At 40.3% G+C, this 22,025-nt stretch overlaps 1 protein-coding gene across 1 annotated transcript in view; it reads right to left on the minus strand.

Moving 5' to 3' along the window:
- The window catches only part of LOC124723043 (E3 ubiquitin-protein ligase HERC2), an 819,840-nt gene that overhangs the window by 501,652 nt on the left and 296,163 nt on the right, over positions 1-22,025 (minus strand). Inside the window, exons 30-31 of the mRNA XM_047248222.1 lie at positions 21,082-21,223; positions 11,039-11,160 (exon numbers count right to left, since the gene is read on the minus strand). Coding sequence (XP_047104178.1) covers positions 11,039-11,160; positions 21,082-21,223 — 264 coding nt within the window. The remainder of the gene's footprint in view (positions 1-11,038; positions 11,161-21,081; positions 21,224-22,025) is intronic.

Genomic DNA, 22,025 nt, shown 5'->3' on the forward strand with positions numbered 1-22,025 from the left:
TCACACTTCCTTGACTCTCATCCAGAAAGGCATGCAGTATTCTGCTGCATCCATTTTCAATAAGATACCCCAAGAATTCAAAAAGCCTTGCAGTAATCCACATGCTTCCAATCTAAACTGAAAGGTCTCCTCATGGGTCACTCCTTCCATTCTGTCGAGGAGTTATTTGAAAAGTTAAGCTAATTCGTGTGTTCCTTTGTTGATTGTGTTTATATAAACTTAGAGTGTGTCATCTTTTTAGTATTCATAAACATTTTATTTTATCTGTTATTACTTTTCTGTTGTAATTGTGTGTACTGACATGTTCTGTGACCATGAAACCAGATGTGTAAACACTATCTTTCTCATATGCATTCCATTTGGAAATCATGCTATTTCTACTTCTTATTTTTGCCTTCAGTCAACTTTCTATTCTAAGGAATATGTAGAAGTTACCATCTTTAATAAATGAGAGAAACTTGTAAAAGAAGACACACATTCTTTCTGTGTATGGTATTGAATGGGGAAGTTCCAGCTAGCTCTGTGTCTATTCTTATCTGTAGGAAACAGAAAAATTTAACTATGTTGGTTATTTGTCCACAATTTGATATTAAAAGGTCTCTCACAACTGAATTCCATGTCAGAAAGTGGAATATTCTGTGTTTTGCTGTATTTATGTAACATTCTATTTAGTGTAAACCCACAAATAAACAATAGCCTCTAATTAATTCTGTCTTTGCCACATCTATTATCTATGTAATCTTAAATGTTGTGTCATTTTCAGATGTTTAAAAGAATAAATCAGTAAAACCATCAAAGCTGCTATTTAATGTCATGTCATGACCACACTCAAGTCCAAAACCAAGAGCTGGGTCATCAATGAAGTACAATGCTTAGAACCGAAGGCACGTTTATTACAAACACCAATGTGTAACTAGAAAATAACTGACCCCCCTAGATGGAAAGCGCAGCTATTTATATAAATATCAGATATTCACATATCATTACAAACATCAAGAATCTTCCAGAAAAAAATAAGTTGGGTCAGAACCAGCAACCTGCAGTATGCCAGCCATCGACACTAACCATTGTGCCACACTCCATGCACCACAGCTCATGGCATCACTCTCTCTCCCCTCAAGAAACAGCAACCCACTATTTTAGAAGTTCTCATTGCAAACCTATACAGCATCCTGGATACAGATCCTGTCAATGGTCCTCCATGTGGTGGCCCTGGTGGTCATGCCATTACATCCGCTTCACTGTGATGAGCAGCGAACGTAGCCACTCCCGTCAAAGCTTCACGATTGTTGAGTGGCTCTTCAACTTCCTTGAAACTCTTATTATTGATCTGTACCTCTGAACTGTAGTAGGGCTTCATATCAAGAGCATGGATGATGTTCATGAACTTTTGTCTTCTTGGTGAAGGTTCATAGCCCACTGTTCCATATATGATGACTGACAAGCGATGAAGGATACAATACAGCCAAAATTAGCACTTTAGTAACTTTTCCAATAGCCCCACTTACCACAAAGGCATAAAAATTCGTACCAGGTCTCACAGGCTGCTAAACCACAGAACAGTGCTTGGTGTTAAAGTGCTCTCAGTCTTCCTCCTGTGGGTCCATAGTCTGTATATGAGACAGCTGCTTTGCTTCCTTGATCTTGGTGATGAGATGTTTCACGTAATCATCCTGAGTATTGTCCAGTTGAAATTGGAACACTGTATTCAATTGCCGTTTCTACGTAATGACTTTGGAGCAGAAAGAACGATGTGAACTCTGTAGTGTCTAGCTTTGCTGTGTTGTTGGCGAGTGTCACAATGAGCATTATTGATCCCAATCTCCGTGATTGAGATCAACATACTTTAAGAGCAGATCATCTTATTTAAGTTTTCTGTGAGGCCATTTATTTATCTGGGGATGGTAGGCAGTTGTCATCCTGTGTGTGATGTCATAATGTGAAATTACCTCTGATACTAGTCTTGACTGGAAGACTTTTCCATGATCAGAGATCATCACATGGGGCATTCCGTGCTTCAAAATGAGGTCTTCTACAAGGAGCTGTACAATTTCCAGACCTTTGACATTTGGCAAAGCTTTGGTGACAGCATAGTAAGTGACAGTGGCGTAGCATGAGGGGAGACTTTGAGACTTAGTCTCCCCTGTATTTGTGCTTAAAAAAGATGCAACAGTAATTCATAACAAAATATAAACAACTTTCTAATAACAGCTCTAAATGTGCGAAGACATCAGTTTTGTAGCACGCGCCGCACCCTGAGTATTCGAGTATTTGCCTGCTTGAGACTCGACTGCTCTCAGTCTCTGCCTCCCTTCCCTTACCTGGCTGTGTTAGAGGCATTCTTGGCTCCCCTCCACTTCCGCTCTTCCACGAAGGCTGGTGTACTGCACTTGTTAGCAGGTATCGAGACTAGTCTCTGCCGCTTCTATGCTGGCTTTTAACACAGAAGTGAACAGTCGCGCAGTTTGTGTTCATAGTCATTCTTGTGTGATTTTAGTGCATATTTTCGTTGTGTTGCCAACGTGAGTGAGCCGGCAACTGAACACCTTCTAGAATTTTTATTAAAGATGCCTTTTCTACATTAACATACGAAAAAAGTGCAAATTGAAGGACAAACAACCTACTCCTATATTCAGTGTAGTTTTAAGTGAAGCCAAACAAAAAAGTACTTTTCAGACAGCCTGGTAAGAAAAGTATACTTGGCTGATTGCGAATGCAGTTAATAACAGATTACATTGTTATATATGTCTTCTGTTTGGTGGTGAAAGGGAATGGTGCAATGAAGGCATTTGTACAATAAAGAACTTTGACAGGAAAGCACAAAAGCATCAGATATCAAAACGTCACCTGCAGAACAAAGAATCATTTCAGCTATTGGGTAAAAGTAGAACTGACACGCTCTTTCTGAAGCCGCTCGTCTGACAGCAATAAAATAAAACGAACAGGTAGCATCCAACAGGAGAGTATTGGCTCGTCTTATTCAGGCAATTGTATTTCTTTGTAAACAAGAACTAGCCTTTCGCGGCCATCGAGAAGACGAATCCTCCAGCAACAAAGGTAACTATCTGGAATTGTTGGATTTACTACCTCAAGGAGAGCAGTTAATCTGAGACCATCTGTCATCATCTTCAACCTTTAAACGAACTTCTCCAGATATACAGAATGATGTAAAACAAATGATAACTGTGGCAGTTAATGAGAAAATAAAATCTGAAATTCAGAACTGCAATTTCATTTTGATTCAGGCTGATGAAATGTTAGACGTGTCATGCAACAGTCAAATGAGTATAATATCCAGGTACTGTATTGCAGACAAAACTAAGGAAGGAAAAGTGGTTAGTCAAACATATGATAGTGCTTTGGTAATGTTGGGCATGGAAAGAGGACAACAACAATGGGTGAAGGAGTTCTGTCCCTATGCACTGTTTATTCATTGTTACACACACCAGCTGAATTTGGTACTGTTACATGCCTCCAAAATCATACGAAAAGTACGCGCAAATCATCAAAATGAACTGTATTGCTAACTGAGAAAGGATTTAACCTACCACATGCAAGCAACACTCACTGGAACTTTCGTACCAGGGCAGTTTCAACAATATCTAGTCATTTCTCAGAGCTACACAGTGTTTTTAATTATATAATTGATGATACAGACTCTCAGTGGGACCCAGAACCTTTGAGCTGTGCTGTGGGAATGAAACACTGGATGGATGATCCTACATTTGTCTACTTGCTTTGCTTCTACCAAGGGTGCTTTGTTTATGTTTATCATCTCTTTAATGTCCTTCAGTCAAAATCTGTCAGGATAACTGCTTGCCATGACGAAATAAGAACTGTTTTGAGAAACTTACAACAGTTAAGAACGGAAACATTCATTGATGAATGCATTAAATGCAGCTTGTGTTTGAATGGCAACTTATCATTCTGTGATAGTCAAAAGACATTTCTCAGGGCACTAACTTATGAGATACTGGATTTGCAAATTGTTCAAATGGAAAGAAGATTTCAAGACTTTCCCCAAATTCAGTTTGTTGAACTTTTGAATGAAAAGTGTTTCCCGAACTATCAAAAAGAATTCCCAAAGTTGAAACTGTTTCAGTTATTAGAACAGTACCCTTTCTTTAAACAAGAACAACTTCAAAATGAACTGTGTAACACATACGCTGACGAGAAAAAACACTTATCTCCAATAATCCTCTTAAAATACATTGTCAACAATGATTTAGACTCTGTTTATGAAGAAACAACAAGAAACAAAACAACGACAGCAAGCAGTGAACGAAGCATGAGTACTCTTAAATGAGTGAAGAATTATTTAAAGAATTCAATGTCCAACACCCGGCTGTCATGTTTGAGCACCTTAGCAATAGAAAAGATACTACTTGGAGAGCTATCCAGTGATCAGATCTTTGTAGACTGAGTTATAGACTTATTCGTGGAAAGAAAAGACAGGCTCATTGCACTTGTGTACAAGAAAATGTAAGTGCTTCTTCTCTTGCTGCTGGAGTTCTACAAATTTGTCATCGTTTCTTGAACAAGTAAGTTATTATTATTATTATTATTATTATTATTATGTCTTTCCTTTCTCAGACGTTATTCGGTATATGTTACATTGCATTTAGGAACTTTCGGGTAATTGAACATGTATCAATAATTACAGATTTCTATAGTTTTGTGTGTGTGTGTGTGTGTGTGTGTGTGTGTGTGTGTATATATATATATATATATATATATATATATATATATATATATATATTTGGATGTAGCTGTATTGCGTTGAGATGTACTGGTGGATATTGTGTGGTATGACTCCTGTAGTTGATAGTATAATTAGTATAATGTCTATTATTATTATTAGTGGTGGAGGTAGTAGTGGTGGTGGTGGTGGTGGTGGTAGTAGTAGTATTAGTAGTAGTAGTAGTTGTTTTATTTGATACTTTTGTTTCATTTGTTTAAATTATTGTTTATTGTACTATTTTGTCTCCCTATAACTGTAGTCTCCCCAACCTTTACAACCATGCTACGTCACTGGTAAGTGAGGTAGTTAGTTCAGACTATTACCCTTCAATTCCCATTAGTCATTTCTGGGAACCTTCCCAAGAGGTAGATTCCAATTCTGTGGAATCGTACAGCTGCAGACGGGATTGGTACCAGATGCCCCAGATGTAACTGCAGCACGTGCTTCTGTCATTGGCATTTCTTACAGAGGCTAACTTAAGGTCTAATGGATTGGTAGAGATCTGCCCGGAGATACCTGCTTCAAATTCTGTCTGAAGTCCTAATGAGTTGTACGTAATCAGATTTTGGAGGGTCATGGAAACACTTCAGGATAGCTAGCTGAAGATGAGCTGAGATGATGAGCAACCATTACTGTCATAATGGATCATAGTTTCTCTGATATAATGCTGCTTTTATTAATGGGAATTTTCCTTTGGTCAGTTACTCCTTCTTCAAAGCTTCTATGGTTTTCAGCAGTGCTGGATTTTCCATTTGTTCAGCAGTAATGTCATTTAATGCAGCAATGAAGAGATTTCACCAATGTTGCTGCGTTCTGCCAAAGGATTCCTTGAAAGGCACTCAGCATCCTTGTGTTTGACTGCAACATCATGCTCCTGTAGCCTCAGTGCTCTACTCACCAGTCAACCTGACAGATCCTGAAGGGAAGTTAGCCAGTGCAGAGTATTATAGTCCACCACAGTGGTGAATGATTTGCCAAATAAATACAGCCAGAACTTGTTGATGAACCAAACAACTGCAAGGCACTATTTCTATGTTGTAGAACAGTTCATCTTGGATGGGTGAGTACTCAGGAAGCACAAGCTATCCCCTTTCCAGTACCTTCCTAAACTTGTCCCATAATCATCAGAGCTGGTGTGAAGTTCTATCTCAGCATTCTTGTGATACAGTGCTAGGATTGGAGAAGATGTTAGTGCCTCCTTAAGGACAAGGAGAGTTCTTTCTTGCACCTCAATCCAGGAAAATCTGGCATCTCCCTGTGAAAGTTCATGCAAGGAATGTGCCTTGTTACAGAAGTCCTTTATGAATTGCACATAGTACAAACTTCTCACATCATGAATGTGCAGAGGAGTTGGAAAAATCTGTGACTGCTTTTACTTTCTTTGTATCAGGACAGACTTTCTCACCATTCATTTGACTATAATTTCTAGAGACGCAAAGAGGCACTTTTTCATATTCAGGTGAGGCCTGTGGTTTGAGCGCAATTCAAAATAGTTGTGAGATGGCTTAAAATGTCTTTAAAAAATGATAATGTCTTCCAGATAGCAAAGACACGTCAGCCTTTTAATGTGTCAAGGCATGGCTGGAGCATTACACAGTCCAATCTGAATAATTTTAAATTCATAGATGACATCAGGAATTATGAAGGCAGTTCTTCCCCGGTCAGTCTTGTCAACCTTGATTTGTCAGCACCCTGTCTTCATGTCCATAGTTGAGAAATACTTTGCTCCTGTCAAGCATTCTAAGGTGTCATCAATGTGTGGCAATGGATACATGTCTTACCTCGTGATTTTGCAGAAATGACATGTGCCACCCTCCTTCTTCTAAAGAACCACAGGTTACTCTGAAGGTCCAATGATGTTATCTTGCAGCAGCTTCTCCACTTCCTCCTGCATTCACTATCACTCAGCCAGTGACATCCTACATGAGTGGTGGCTAATTGGTGGATGATAACAATGTTTTACCATGGCCGTTTGGCCTACCTTTTCCCCACTCTTGATATGAAAGCAACTGCAGATTCTATTTGCAGTTTGATAGTATTTTCCTACTCTACGCTGTTTCTGTGTGGAGCATGATTCTTTGTTGATGCCACAAAGCTGCCATTTTGGACTGGTTTGGCAATCCCTACACACATACCATTAGCAATGAACTGAACTGTGCCTGCACATGGCAATTACTGATCCAAAGTTCACTTTGACCACCTATAATGTTATTACTTTCACTGGCATGTAGATGTCTTTTGTGGCCCTGAGAAGCTTTTTGCAACTGCCAAAAGCTTCACAGTTTAACTGAGCACCTCAACTGATGTCTGGAACTTGTCCTGTTGATGATGGGAGGAAAATAATGTCTTCAATACCAATCGACTGCCCAGAACAATATTTGTAATGTGTGCTTGTTGGAATAGCTTTATCAATCTGGAGCTCTGATCTTTCACAGTCTATGACTGCTTGTGATGCCTGCAAGAAATCCCATCTGGGAATAACATTATGACTACATTCTGTTACAACATTAAATTTGAAGGGCCATGCTGTGTCATAGATAATTATTCTTGCAATACATAGTTCCCATCAGCTTCAGGTACTTCCCATCTATGACTTTCAGCACAACCATTTCCACAGAATATAGTCTTCTTCAGCTAAAAATAATGATTATCTGACACTAGAGCAAAGGAATTCCTTGAGTTGCCTAGTGCCTGGACAGGATGGCTGTCAATGATGGTGTTAATGAGGTTTCATAAGTCTTTGTGGCTGCTATAGACGAAAGATATGCATCTGTGGCAGTCTCTCCTCCATGATGAGTTTTTCTGAAGGTGGTGGCTAGGCAAGCAGCTGGTACTTCTGTACGGTGATGGAGAATGTCTGTGGTGTGTTGGAGAACCAGTGATGGACTTCATACAACTGGTTGTCTATAATTGTCAGCAGTTGAGTGACATTAACAGAACTGTTGGATGGGTGAGATCCAGCAGCCTAATAGATACATAAAAAAACTTGTCTTTTTTCTGTGCAGGAGCATACAGTGCATCCAGGTCCTACAAAATGGAGACCCACTGGCATGTTCTCTTCTTCCCTCCATATGCCTGTTCTTCTGTGGGGCATTATACATGGTGGAGGAGTTTATGTAACTGTGTTGGTCAGGTGCCGGGCTGTTGTTTGACGACTGTGGCATAAGTCCTGGTTGGCTGAGTCCATACTTCCTGGCACACTCAATTGGTGGTGAGACTGGTGCTAAACATCAACACGCCTCTTCTTCAACATTCCTTGTTACCTTCTGATGTATGGGGTCAACATTCATGGCTGCTATCTCTTGCTTATTCAGTCCAACAGTTCTGATTGTCATAAAATGCAGTATCTCTTCTATCACTACGTCATACGAGTGCAGCAAGGTTGTGGTGGTCTTCTGCAATTGCCATAGGAACCACATTGGAGAGTCGGTCATATCTCTTTCATTTGACTCTTTTCTGTTGCCTTCCCTTGATGCATTGACATCACTTTATGAATTCCTCTGTTGTTGTGACGTTCTTTACCAGAAGAGCTTAGTACATGTCTTTTGCAATCCCTTTCCATCATTTATGAGGTTTCATCAGCTTCTGTCATATTTGGATTTAAAATGTGGCATAGAACCAAAACATTATGTATGTGGGACTGTGTCATTTTCCCACAATGTTGGGCTCTGTTCTTCAATTTTTCGTGAACTAAGTTGACTTGCTGTTGGTTGTGATCAAATGTTTTCTTCAGATCAGCTTGAAATTTGTAACAGTTAATCAGCTTCTCTTTGTTGTTCTACAACCCTTGCTGGGCTGCACTGTCCTAGTAAAAGTACACATCTGCCAAACACATCATGTCATCCCACCTGGCAACTCGATCCAATACCTTTTAGCCATCTGTTGGATCCTGATTAATTTCTCTGGAGAACACTGATGGACACATGATGTGCAGCTGCCGGCTTGAAATCCATTGGTTTCCTGAAGATACAGACCATGTGAACAATCTACTGCTTGTATTCTGGTTCCTGTCTGTGAAGGTGACAGCTTTTACATTGACTAAGTGGATCCAAAGTGATGTAGATGTTCTGAAGTACCTTTCGTCTCCACCAATGTCACATTGTAGCACCACTCAAGTCAAAATCTGAAAGTAGAGTCATCACCGAAGTACAAGACTTATCACTTGAAGCAAGTTTATTACCAAAACCAACACACAGCCAGTGCAGTACTGACCTTCCAGATAGAGTGTGCAGCTATTTATACAAATGCTAAATATTCCAGACTATACAAACATTAGAAATGTAAGATATTTCAAGAATCTCCAAAAAATGTTAGATAATTGCTGGTGATCATGTTTGAACTTGTGAACACAGCACACCAGCCAGAGATGATAAACACTATGCAACACTAAATGCACAATAGATGTGGGAATAATAATGTTTTACTGTCAACAATAATCTTTTACTCTGCAACCAGTTTCAGTGACTGCAGTAACATGCCAAAAATATTATTTTTTTGAATTTGCGTCTGATGAGCATTTGACAAATGTGGCTCTATACTGCACAAAGTATGATCTTAATTAATTCTGCAGGTACCTTTTTTTCTGATATGACTGACATCTATTTTATACGCATTAACCAAAAATCACTGGAAACCATATTGAGCACTTTGGAATGTTTTCTTGTATGTTTTGTGACTTTAATTGGCACTTTGCACAGATAATCTTAAAGGGAAACAACAGTCACATTTGAGTTCTGTGGCCCATTTATTTTAACGATTGAAAATGAAGGAGTAAACTGCTTTTTAAAGCTTCACCAACATTGAACAACTTTTGTTTCCAAAAAATTATCCACAAAACTGTGGCAAAGGTCAAATTTGACCACCTGGTGGCAGAGCATTAGGAACAAAACATGCTCAGTTTCAATGGCTGTTCCACAACATTTGCCATCTCGATCCCCCATCTACCAATACCAAGTTCTTCTAATTAGATTATAACTGTTCTTAAAATACATCATTTGGATCCCACAATCTCTGCTAGCTGCCATCCCATACTCCCCTCCAAACATACCCCCCATTTCTCCCAGCTCACTCCACCAATCTACACCCACACTCTTCTCTCTTGTATATGACTACTTTGAAAAGACCTATACCCAAAACTAGTCCACATATAATGTCGATGATTTGTGTTCATGACAACATGCACCAATGTAATAAGGAATAAATTTCATTGACATCAATGCCATCTCTGTAAGGTTGAGAAATTTTCTCCTTGCTCTCATAGAAGGGGATTTTGAAAGTAAATCCTTCCTATTCCTATGACACACATATCAAATCAGATACTGAGGATGTGGTGTACATGAAATGATTTAGATGGATGAATTATATTCTGAATCAGGAGGAACGGAAATTGATTTTGCCACAATTTTTAATAGGAAACCATTCACCATTGCTGTCAGTGGGACAATCGGTGTTAAAATGAATATTTGATTGTCAAGTTCTGGATGTATTAACTGGTAGGCCCTTAAAAACTAAAATGAAAGGAAAACAAAACTGTAATTTAAATCTGTGTTATTTTCAACTGTCAAACTTCCCCTGGGAGGTGTTGCTGCTTAAAGCATTTTCTAAATAAGATGTAAATTCAAATAAACAGATAATAACTAAAACTGTTTGAGTGCTTCACATACTTCATAAGAAAATAATTTCACTGAGAAAATCTCATGCAGTTACACCCTCTGGTATTTCAACCATGGCAAGCAGGTGATGGTATTGTGCTAGATAACATCTCTGGAAAATATGAAAAACACAAATTGCACTATCTTAAACTGTTGGTTAACAAGTAATGAGACGTGTAAATCAGCTCACTGGTCAAAAAAAGATGAATGTGTACCACCTTTAATCTCTAGAAAACCATTGTGATGTTCAAAATAACCACTGAGTTCACGGCAATTTTGTTTACAGTTCACACAAACCACAGTTTCTCAGTTTGCTCCATAAAAAGAAAATTCATGTCATTTTCAAAATGCGTGTAATTAACAGCTGCACAATGATTATTGTTAAAAGTGTTACGACACATAATGTTAGTGATTTTAATTGGACACTTGAAATTTGCGGTAAGGTCTTATGGGACCAAACTGCTGAGGTCATTGGTCCCTAAGCTTACGCACTATTTAACCTAACTTAAGCTAAGGACAACACACACCCATGACCGAGGGAGAACTCGAACCTCTGACAGGGACAGCCACATGGGCCGTGACAAGGTGCCTCAGACCGCACGGCTACCCCATGCGGCTTCGACACTCACAAAAGAAAACAACTTACCTGGCAAAACAGAGCTTTCCGCAGAGTTTCCACATCTGTGCCTTCCTCTTGCAACATGAATTCTGTTATGGCTTTTGAAAGTTTTGTGGCTTTGGAAGAATGGGGCAGTGTGTGTTGTTTGTCTGTAACACAAAAGTTCAAAACAATAACTTTTGAATGCAGTTAACTGTGAGGAAAATGCAGGAAACATCTGTGCTGATGATCTGCAAAAGAGCAAACACATTCCATGAAACACTGTGCTGTGGTACAAGACATACTGGGGATGAAGTCCTAATTTGCTAGATCTCCTCCCCCCACCCTCTTTCTCTCTCCCTCCCTCTTCACTAAATCTGAATGAATAGTACATCTTGGAAATTAAAAGTTAATCACATACTCTGGTGATAAATGGCTTGTTTGTACCATCCATCATTTAGAACAATTTGCTAAGAAATAGGTAACCACAGTACAAAGGCAGAGTGTTATCTCCCTCTCCTCATTTTTAATTTATCTACATCCACTACTTCTATTATACTTACCCCCCATACACGCAAAAAGAGCTACTGAGTATTGGAAATGTACAGACTCATTTATTGAACTTCTTGAACTATGCTATCACTGTAAAAACTTCACTGGAAGGACAAAAATTGAAGAACAGGTATGGAGCAAATTGTTCCTAATTGTTTGCATAATTTCAGATTTTTGCAAAATTTTTCACAGTGGCTATGCAAGAGATCTCAGGAAATGCCTTTATTCGGATTGTGCAAAGAGACAAACTGTGCCCTTAAGAACACAACTGTTGTAATTAATTTGACTTACTATTGACTTCATAATAAGGGGAAGGACTATTTTCCATTTGGTTAAGTACAAATTGATAATTTAGAGAGAGGTTCTGAAAATAACACCACATGTGTGGTGGCAACAATCATGTTCATATACGCTGGGTTTGAAACGGAAAGTATGAGTCTTGACTACTGTACATTTTGATGGTTTTCAAGTAAAGTAAATAGCTGAAGATGGCAGTTTCTTGGGTGAAATAAACTTCAGTGAATGAACACATTGTTCACTATCCACAAGGTTTAGATGCAGAAGTGGATAATGATGACACTGAGATTGTGGGTGACCACATGTGGCCTCTGCTTCATTATATTAGTTATCCCTTTACATGCACTCATATTAATAAGACTAAATGTGAGTACCACAATGTTTTCTTAATTAAAGAAAGTAATTTGACAGATGACATAAAAAGTCTTACATTTGCAACTGGCAGAGTTTGGTTATTTTTATCTACCACTTGAAATTTTTAGTTTCATGGCTTACACTTACGTTGTGCAAAGAATATACTTGTTGAAAATAAAAAAATTATTTCTGCAATAAAGTAATCAGAGAATCATTTTGCTACAGCAGACCCTACAGTGCATGCCAAATGACTTACATATGAGTCATCACAGATTAAGCAACTACAGTGCTGCACAATGACCGAGAAGGCTGCCAGAGATGGCCCGATAGCCGACAGTAGTCACTTAGGCTGATGTGCACATGCTGCACAACACCATTGGTGACTGCTGGGAATTGAATTTTTATACAAGCATATTCATGCCTCCAAACTCTCGGTTGTCAAAGTTATTCCAGTCATGTGATTATTCTCTGTGTACCTATATTCTCCATGACCCAATAAAACTTAGTTATTTAAGACAGTGTGTTTCCTTGTGTTCCTGCAGGTGGCAACAGGTGAAGATAGGATTTTTGTGTGTTCAAAATTCTGAGGATTTACTGATATTCAGCTCTACAATGGAAGATCTATTCTAGTCACTCATCCAACAACAGCTGCATACTGTGGTCATGTTGCAACGGTTGTTGGCTATGTCAAACCCAGTTCCACCACCAGCTGCTCAGCCGATTGCTCACCCGCCACCATTCCCCCTTTGATGAATCCACGCAAGACTAGAATGCTTACAAAAAAGATCTGCCAACATTTCATGGCATTCCGCATGGTTGACAAGGATGTCCGTAAGGCTTTTCTCTTCACTGGATACCCCCTCATATTTTTCACTACTGTGGCAGTCTGTTCTTCTGCAGGAACCAGTGTCACTTTCATTAGACAATATGTTTCGTTTGCTGTCTCCTATCACTACAAGAGTACATGAGGTATCGAGCTTGGACAGCTGAGCTTCACAGTCTCAGTCATAAATGTTGCTTTGTTATGGATATGTATCAGGAGTCATACGCAAACACCATGGTCCGAGATGCAATCATTTGTTCAGCTCTTGATACGGAAGTGCCTCAACACGTCCTTCAGTTTAAGGTTCCTATGCTGAAAGAAGTTTTGAATACTGCACAGTTGTTTGAGGTTTCCTGTGTCACAGGCTGCCAGTTAGAGGCTTGGAGTGATGTAGTCATTGTTGACAGCATACAATCCCAGTGCATGGAACCTAGTGCGCTAGAGGATGAGGGGGTGGTTGTAATATAAACACGCTCACTGAACTGCCGTGGACAAACACAATACGGCAGCAGGAACAGTGAACTCTTCTTCCTTCGTGGCCCCCTCACTTTGTACAGCTCAAGCAGGCAAATTGCCCCAGTCAGTGGGCCACGTGCCATAAATGTAAGAAGAAAGGTCATACAGCAGCGTTATGTCAATCTCTAGCCCCTCAGGAGTCCTTGCAGGCCTCCATGGATGTGGATATTCATGCTGTTTCGTCACTGTGTTTGCTGCTGTCTGAAGACCAGAGCAAACATTTCACTGAAGTGCGGATGATGAACCTACCATTGTGCCAACAGGTTGACCTGGGAGCCACTGTGTCCCTACTTAGCAATCAGTCATATGTCAGGCTTGGTTCCCCAGCATTGGCACACATTGAGTATCAGCTGGTAAGCTAAACAAAAACTGCTAATTCCTATTCTTGGCCAGTTCATGATCGACACAGTTCACGAGTTAGTTGCATGTTCTCTTCTGTACTTGTAGGTCAATGATGAGAGAGCAGAAAATTTATTTGGGTTGAATGTCTTTACTACTTCTGGTTTTTCGATCATGGATGCGGTGCATCCGGAGTCAGATCAAGTACATTATCACAAACTGGATTTCTTGTGTTCTAGGGTTTAGGATCTGTTTGCCCAAGCGTTGGGTTGTACAAACAATTTCATTGCACACATCACCCTCAACCTTTCAGCCCACTGTTCATTTGGGATATGGAATCTCCCAGCACTGCACACATCCACTGGAAAAGCACACTGCAACCACTACAGCTTTGCCTCATCTGTCTAATATAAGGGAACTTCAGGCATTTCTTGGCAAAGTGACGTACTATCACTATTTCATTCCCTGAGCAGTTACTATTGCCCACCACTTGCATCTGTTACTTTGGAAAAATACTTATTGCCTGTGAGCATGCAATAGTGCAGCTCGAAGATAGTCTTCACTCTGCACCTTGTCTTGCAATGTTTCAACCTGGCAAGTATCTGATCCTAATCATGGACACATCTGAGTATGAGGTGGGGGTGGTCCTGGCCCATTGCCATTCAGATGGCTTAGAACAACCTATTGCCTTTACATTGAAAGCTCTCAACATTATTCTCAAGTGGATAAGGAAGTCCTTGCTATAATCTATGCCATAAAATAGTTTCATATGTTCTTGTATTGAGCAAAATTTCATTGAATTACCAACCATAAGCCCTTGATATCCCTGTTTAGCCCATCAGTGTCCTTACTGGACAAAGCCACCCATCGTCTTCAGCACTAGGCTCTGTTCTTGTCCTGGTACTATTATGAGATCTATTTGCATCCCACACTGCAACATGCGAACACGGATGCTCTATCCCAGCTCCTTATGGACCCTGACCCTCCATTCAAGCAACAGCAGCTGCTCTATTTTCAACTGAATATGGAGGCAAGGAAAACAGTGGATGGTTTTCCCATCATCAGTTCCTGTATTACCTCTCATCAATTTCTTTATTACCTCTTCTGTGGCAGCACATCTTATGCTCCAGCAGGTGGTGTGCACAGTACGACTGAGGTGGCCGACCTTCCGACGGGCTGGATGTCACAACTGCTTCACAATTATTAGATATTGTGCCATCGTCTCTCCCTCTTGGATGGCGTTCTTCTTTTGTTGACAGACGTGATTACTCCCTGCATCATGATTCCAGTGGCTCTGGGGTGGGACATATTCTGCTTCCTACATCATGGTCACTGGGGAATATCTCACACGAAACTGTTGGCGCAGGACGAAGTGTTTGGCCAGGCATCAATCGTGAGGTGGATCACTTTGTCATGGCCTGTTGCATGTGTTTGTTCCAGCAGGTGGGGCTGCACATTGTTTTTCCACAATGGCTGGCTCCTACATAGCACTGGGAGAGAGTCCACATTGATTTTGCTGGTCCCTTCTTAGACGCGCTCTGGTTGTTGGCAATTGACGCTTTTTCCTCATTTACATTGTGTCATTTGTTGTCCGTCTCTGACAGCATGTGCAACTGTCAAGGTCCTGTCAAAGATATTATCCATCAAAGGTTTGCCTTGCTGTTTGGTTTCAGACAATGGTCCTCACTTCGTAGATCAGTCTTTCAAGGACTTCTGTTCCCACAATGGTATTTGCTACATCATGGCAGCTCCTTTCCATCTGTAGTTGAATGTAGAGGTGGACTGCATTGTCTGGGCATTTAAGATACAGATCTGCAAGTATGTGGCAGATTTCCCCACTTAAGAGGCTCATACATTTTACTTAAGCTCATACAGAAAGGTGCCGACTGGGGCCTAGAGTCCTGCCGAGCTCGTGCACAGCCATCAATCACGGACACTGCCAACCTCTTGCTCCCACACTATCATCCCCCAGCAGTACTAGTTTCATCAAAGTTCACACCTGGAACACCCATCTGGGCCAGAGGTATTGCACAGTGCCCTCACTGGATTCAAACCATGGTTCACAGGAGCTGTGGGCATTGAGTCTTCATGGATCACAACAAAGATAAACTTTTGTCATGCAACCAGAACCAGTTCCCTGCAAGGAGGGGCGTGAGGCCTCCTCTTTGGGATGGGAGACTGATGCCACCTGTTCATCCAGCGCAGTCCATTCATCTCACACTGCCCATTGATCCCACGCTGCCCATTCATTCTCTGCTGCCCATTCACTCCTCAATGCCCATTCACTCCCGCTGCCGGTTTCCCATTCTACGCTCTACTGCTGCGTCTTGTGGCCATTGCCAGCCCCTCCCCCTGCGTGAAGTCCACAATGCTGAAAGCAGGGATTGCAATCAGACTTCTGGTGCTTCTCCTTACCAGTTCGCCATCACTACTCCCACAGTTGATGCCCATTGGCCTGGACCGTGACATCAAGATGGCATCCCTTTTGTTGCTGGTCCTGTCTAACAAGCACCCATGTCAGCGGAGGTGTCCTCATCACAATCACTTTTGTTTGTATGCACTGGTCCCAGCAGATTGAGAACTACACTCATCTTTGGCTGCCACTACGGAAGCCACCAGACACACTATAGACGCCTCAGCAATTGCAGTATCACAGATGGTGATGCCTGGCCCTTCCCCCTGGCAAGGAAGGAAGAATGCAGTAACCCACTGATTACTACATCTACCACATCTCTAAGTTGGGCCACTATGGCAAGCATAGTGCACGTCAACATTGAGCGACTCACTGCACAACAACTGAGGCTGCCGCCTCAGATGGACCAATTGCCATCAGCAGTCATCTGGTCTGATGTGCATGCCCAGCAAGAGACCAGCAATGCCTGCCTGGAATTGTATCTTTATAAGGGCATACTTGAACCTCCAAGCTCTCAGCTGTCAAAAGTATTCCAGTCATCTTATTATTCTCTGTGTACTCACTGTGTCGTCGCCACTCCATAAGCCAACAAAATTTTAGTTACTTAAGACTGTTTGTTTCCTTGTGTTCCTAGTTACTACAGTTCAGTACTCTCAGCTGAAATAAAAACTAAACTTTCCTTTCAATTCCTCATCAGTAGCCCATGCTTCCTTAACTATTTTCATAAAATGTATTCACAGAATAACAGGTTTTTGCCTTAAAAAGTCAGTTACAGAAATCTGCCACTTACAATGTAGTGAGTGTAATTTTATGTTTCAGAATTTAGCCAGACCTTCCTGCATTCAGGACATCAGGGATCAGCTACATATGATGAGATCATGGAGGTAGCATTGCTACATCTCTATGAAAGAGTAAGACACACATGTCAACCAAATATGTTCCTCTAGTAGTCCTGTTCCTACATATCCAATTGGAGGACCTATGGTTGTAGCATCCATAAGCAACAGGAGGGATACATCAGTGACAATGAAAATTTGAGTAGCTCCTGTGAGTGCTGTCAGATGACGTAAATAGATACAGTGGCAGCCTGCGATAGGCACGAGATTGATATTCAATGGCCTGGCACAGATTTTCACTCGTCACAAAATATTCATTACATTATGATTTCAGCCATTATGGTTTCAGAAGAAGGAGCCACTGGCTTCAAAAACTTGCAAACTGTTATGTATGCTCTCCTGCTGCCACTTGGTGAGTAGATTTTTTTATCCATTTGATTACATTGTATTTCTAAAAATTGAGTATTTTCATTGATAAATAACTATAGAAGCCACATATGACATAAATGACAAAAATTTTGTTGCTAGAAACAGAAAATGTCAGAACCAGTTTAGAGGTTCCTCATTTGTAAACACAGATAACATGGAATAACAAATCCAAAACTACTGTTCATCTTACAATCATGTTACTAACTGATGTATCAGAAGTCCACCTTAACTAAAATTCTATATTCAGCAAGTTCCTTATATCAGATTGCTGTGATAAAATTAAGTATTTGTTTTAACAACCTTACATGAAGCACATTCATATTTATTAAACAGTTGTAGCAACAATGTTCAAGATATTGTTGTTATATCAAAAAATGAGCTCACAACTCAAAATGAAAAGTAATTAAATGAATGTCTTATCTAGAACATAACAAAAACAACATCAAGAGAAATTCCAGGATCTACATCTACATCCATACTCCGCAAGCAACCTGACGGTGTGTGGCGGAGGGTACCTTGAGTACCTCTATCGGTTCTCCCTTCTATTCCAGTCTTGTATTGTTCGTGGAAAGAAGGATTGTCGATATGCTTCTGTGTGGGCTCTAATCTCTCTGATTTTATCATCATGGTCTCTTCGCGAGATATACGTAGGAGGGAGCAATATACTGCTTGACTCTTCGGTGAAGGTATGTTCTTGAAACTTTAACAAAAGCCCTTACCGAGCTACTGAGCGTCTCTCCTGCAGAGTCTTCCACTGGAGTTTATCTATCATCTCCGTAACGCTTTTGCGATTACTAAATGATCCTGTAACAAAGTGCGCTGCTCTCCGTTGGATCTTCTCTATCTCTTCTATCAACCCTATCTGGTACGGATCCCACCCTGCTGAGCAGTATTCAAGCAGTGGGTGAACAAGCATACTGTAACCTACTTCCTTTGTTTTCGGATTGCATTTCCTTAGGATTCTTCCAACGAATCTCAGTCTGGCATCTGCTTTACCAACGATCAACTTTATATGATCATTCCATTTTAAATCACTCCTAATGCCTACTCCCAGATAATTTATGGAATTAACTGCTTCCAGTTGCTGACCTGCTATTTTGTATCTGAATGACAAGGGATCTATCTTTCTATGTATTCGCAGCACATTACACTTGTCTACATTGAGATTCAATTGCCATACCCTGCACCATGTGTCAATTCGCTGCAGATCCTCCTGCATTTCAGTACAATTTTCCATTGTTACAACCTCTCGATACACCACAGCATCATCTGCAAAATGCCTCAGTCAACTTCTGTTGTCATCCACAAGGTCATTTATGTATATTGTTAATAGCAACGGTCCTACGACACTCCCCTGCGGCACACCTGAAATCACTCTTACTTCGGATGACTTCTCTCCATTGAGAATGACATGCTGCATTCTGTTATCTAGGAACTCTTCAATCCAATCACACAATTGATCCGATAGTCCATATGCTCTTACTTTGTTCATTGAACGACTGTGGGGAACTGTATCGAATGCCTTGCGGAAGTCAAGAAACATGGCATCTACCTGTGAACCCGTGTCTATGGCCCTCTGAGTCTCGTGGACGAATAGCGCGAGCTGGGTTTCACACGACCGTCTTTTTCGAAACCCATGCTGATTCCTACAGAGTAGATTTCTAGTCTCCAGAAAATTCATTATACTCAAACATAATACGTGTTCCAAAATTCTACAACTGATCGACATTAGAGATATAGGTCTATAGTTTTGCACATCTGTTCGACGTCACTTCTTGAAAACGGGGATGACCTGTGCCCTTTTCCAATCCTTTGGAACGCTACGCTCTTCTAGAGACCTACGGTACACCGCTGCAAGAAGGGGGCAAGTTCCTTCGCGTACTCCGTGTAAAATCAAACTGGTATCCCATCAGGTCCAGCGGCCTTTCCTCTTTTGAGTGATTTTAATTGTTTCTCTATCCCTCTGTCGTCTATTTTGATATCTACGATTTTGTCATCTGTATAACAATCTAGAGAAGGAACTACAGTGCAGCCTTCCTCTGTGAAACAGTTTTGGAAAAAGACAATTAGTATTTCGGCCTTTAGTCTGTCATCCTCTGTTTCAGTACCATTTTGGTCACAGAGTGTCTGGACATTTTGTTTTGATCCACCTACCGCTTTGACATAAGACCAAAATTTCTTAGGATTTTCTGCCAAGTCAGTATATAGAACTTTACTTTCGAATTCACTGAACGCCTCTCGCATAGCCCTCATCACACTACATTTCGCTTCGCGTAATTTTTGTTTGTCTGCGAGGCTTTGGCTATGTTTATGTTTGCTGTGAAGTTCCCTTTGCTTCCGCAGCAGTTTTCTAACTCGGTCGTTGAACCACGGTAGCTCTTTTCCATCTCTTACGATCTTGCTTGGCACATACTCATCTAACACATACTGTACGATGGTTTTGAACTTTGTCCACTGACCCTCAACACTATCTGTACTTGAGACAAAACTTTTGTGTTGAGCCGTCAGGTACTGTAATCTGCTTTTTGTCACTTTTGCTAAACAGAAAAATCTTCATACCTTTTTTAATATTTCTATTTACGGCTGAAATCATCGATGCAGTAACCGCTTTATGATCAGTGATTCCCTGTTCTGCTTTAACTGTTTCAAATAGTTCAGGTCTGTTTGTCACCAGAAGGTCAAATACGTTATTGCCACGAGTCGGTTCTCTGTTTAACTGCTCAAGGTAGTTTTCATTAGTTACATTTCAAAATATAAATCTAAAAATGGTGCTTACAAGAATTGCTGAAATTATAAATTTAATTGAGATGCACATTAACTAAAATTTTAACTGGGAAGAGTGCATAATTATTGCTAATAGAGGATGATATGCAGTAGACATTTACATACTGACTAGAAGAGGCACAAAGCAGCAGCAGATAGAAATGTGAAAAAAACTCACTCTCTCTCTCTCTCTCTCTCTCTCTCTCTCTCTCTCCCTCCCTCCCCCTCATTCTCCCTCCTCCAAAACCGCAACACCAACATAAGCCATAGTGCCTTGATAGAACAGTGGAGGCTGTGTGTGTGTGTGTGTGTGTGTGTGTGTGTGTGTGTGTGTGTGTGTGTGTGTGGTTGGGGGGGGGGGGGGCATGCACACATGTCATCATTTCCCTGAAGAAAAATTTTGTTTTGTCTGGAAGTTCAACTAATTATAGTTCATTTCTTCATGCTTATCGGCTGTTCAATGCCTCTTCTATGAAATCAGTAGTGTTTTGAAATCAAATGGTGCCTTAATTTAAATACCACAATGTGTTGTCAATAAAACACAACTGGACATGCAAATCATGAGCTACTATTTTTCAAGCTTTAACATGGAAATGTCAACACTTGTCAGTAACTTAGAGCAATTACTACATGACGTGATGATGAAATATCAGTATTGCACACCAGACTAAATTTCAGTAATAGAAATAACAAAGCTTCACATGCACTTAGCTTTGCTTCATTAGTTACAGACCATCATTCATATAACATAAAACATGTAGATGTTCACCTGTTTTCTTTGCAGAGGCATTTTTACAATTCTCCCACAAGTCAATAATGTCAACATCTTCGTCTTTCTTTTCATCTCCTGCACTAAAATTTGTATCTGCACTGTTGTCAATGCTTTTGTATTTCGCTTCCATGCCTTGGCTCTGAAAGAAAATAATTCCACTATATTCCACAGTATACAAAGGGAAGCTGAGTTAAGCAAATAAAGGATGCATACTGGGCTTGCAAATGCAAACAAAAATAAACTGCTTTTTGTCATCTTGTATTGCACAGCATTCTCTTCCACAGAAAATACTACAACTCATAATTCCTAATAAATTGCATCAAGAATTGTACAATGGAATGAGACTTGTGCTATTTGAGAATTGTAGTGTAAGAAAATGTTGTGATACTATTGTTTTTATTAATATTGAATGAGTCTTCTGTTCACACATGTTTATGCACATTAACTGTCAACACGTAATACCATGCAAGAGACAGCAAAAATTTCAAAATGTAAATCTAAAAATGGTGCTTACAAGAATGGCTGAAATTACAAATTTAACTGAGATGCACATTAACTAAAATTTTAACTGGGAAGAGTGCATAATTATTGCTAATAGAGGATCTACACTTAGACTGCTTGGATTTGCCCAAGAGTGCTTTAGACATGGTGTGCCCAAGCAGGCAATGTAAGATATTTCCAGTATACCATTTCATGAAATACTGTTCTGGATCAAATAAAAATATGGTTGAAGAACTTTTCCACAACAAACAACTTACTCATATTAGGTAGCACTGTTATGGGCAAACAATGCAAATACATGTTAACAAGGAAATGTATGACTTGCAATTCAGTACTGGTTACTGTACAGTGAGAGTCAGTAACTACTGCCGCCAAGAATAACTCCAAAAGTATGATAGTAGCTAAAAAGGTTGTGGGACATACGTTGCCTGGGACAATGG

The sequence above is a fragment of the Schistocerca piceifrons genome, chromosome X, assembly GCF_021461385.2.
Source record: "Schistocerca piceifrons isolate TAMUIC-IGC-003096 chromosome X, iqSchPice1.1, whole genome shotgun sequence".
NCBI classification, from domain to species: Eukaryota; Metazoa; Arthropoda; class Insecta; order Orthoptera; family Acrididae; genus Schistocerca; species Schistocerca piceifrons.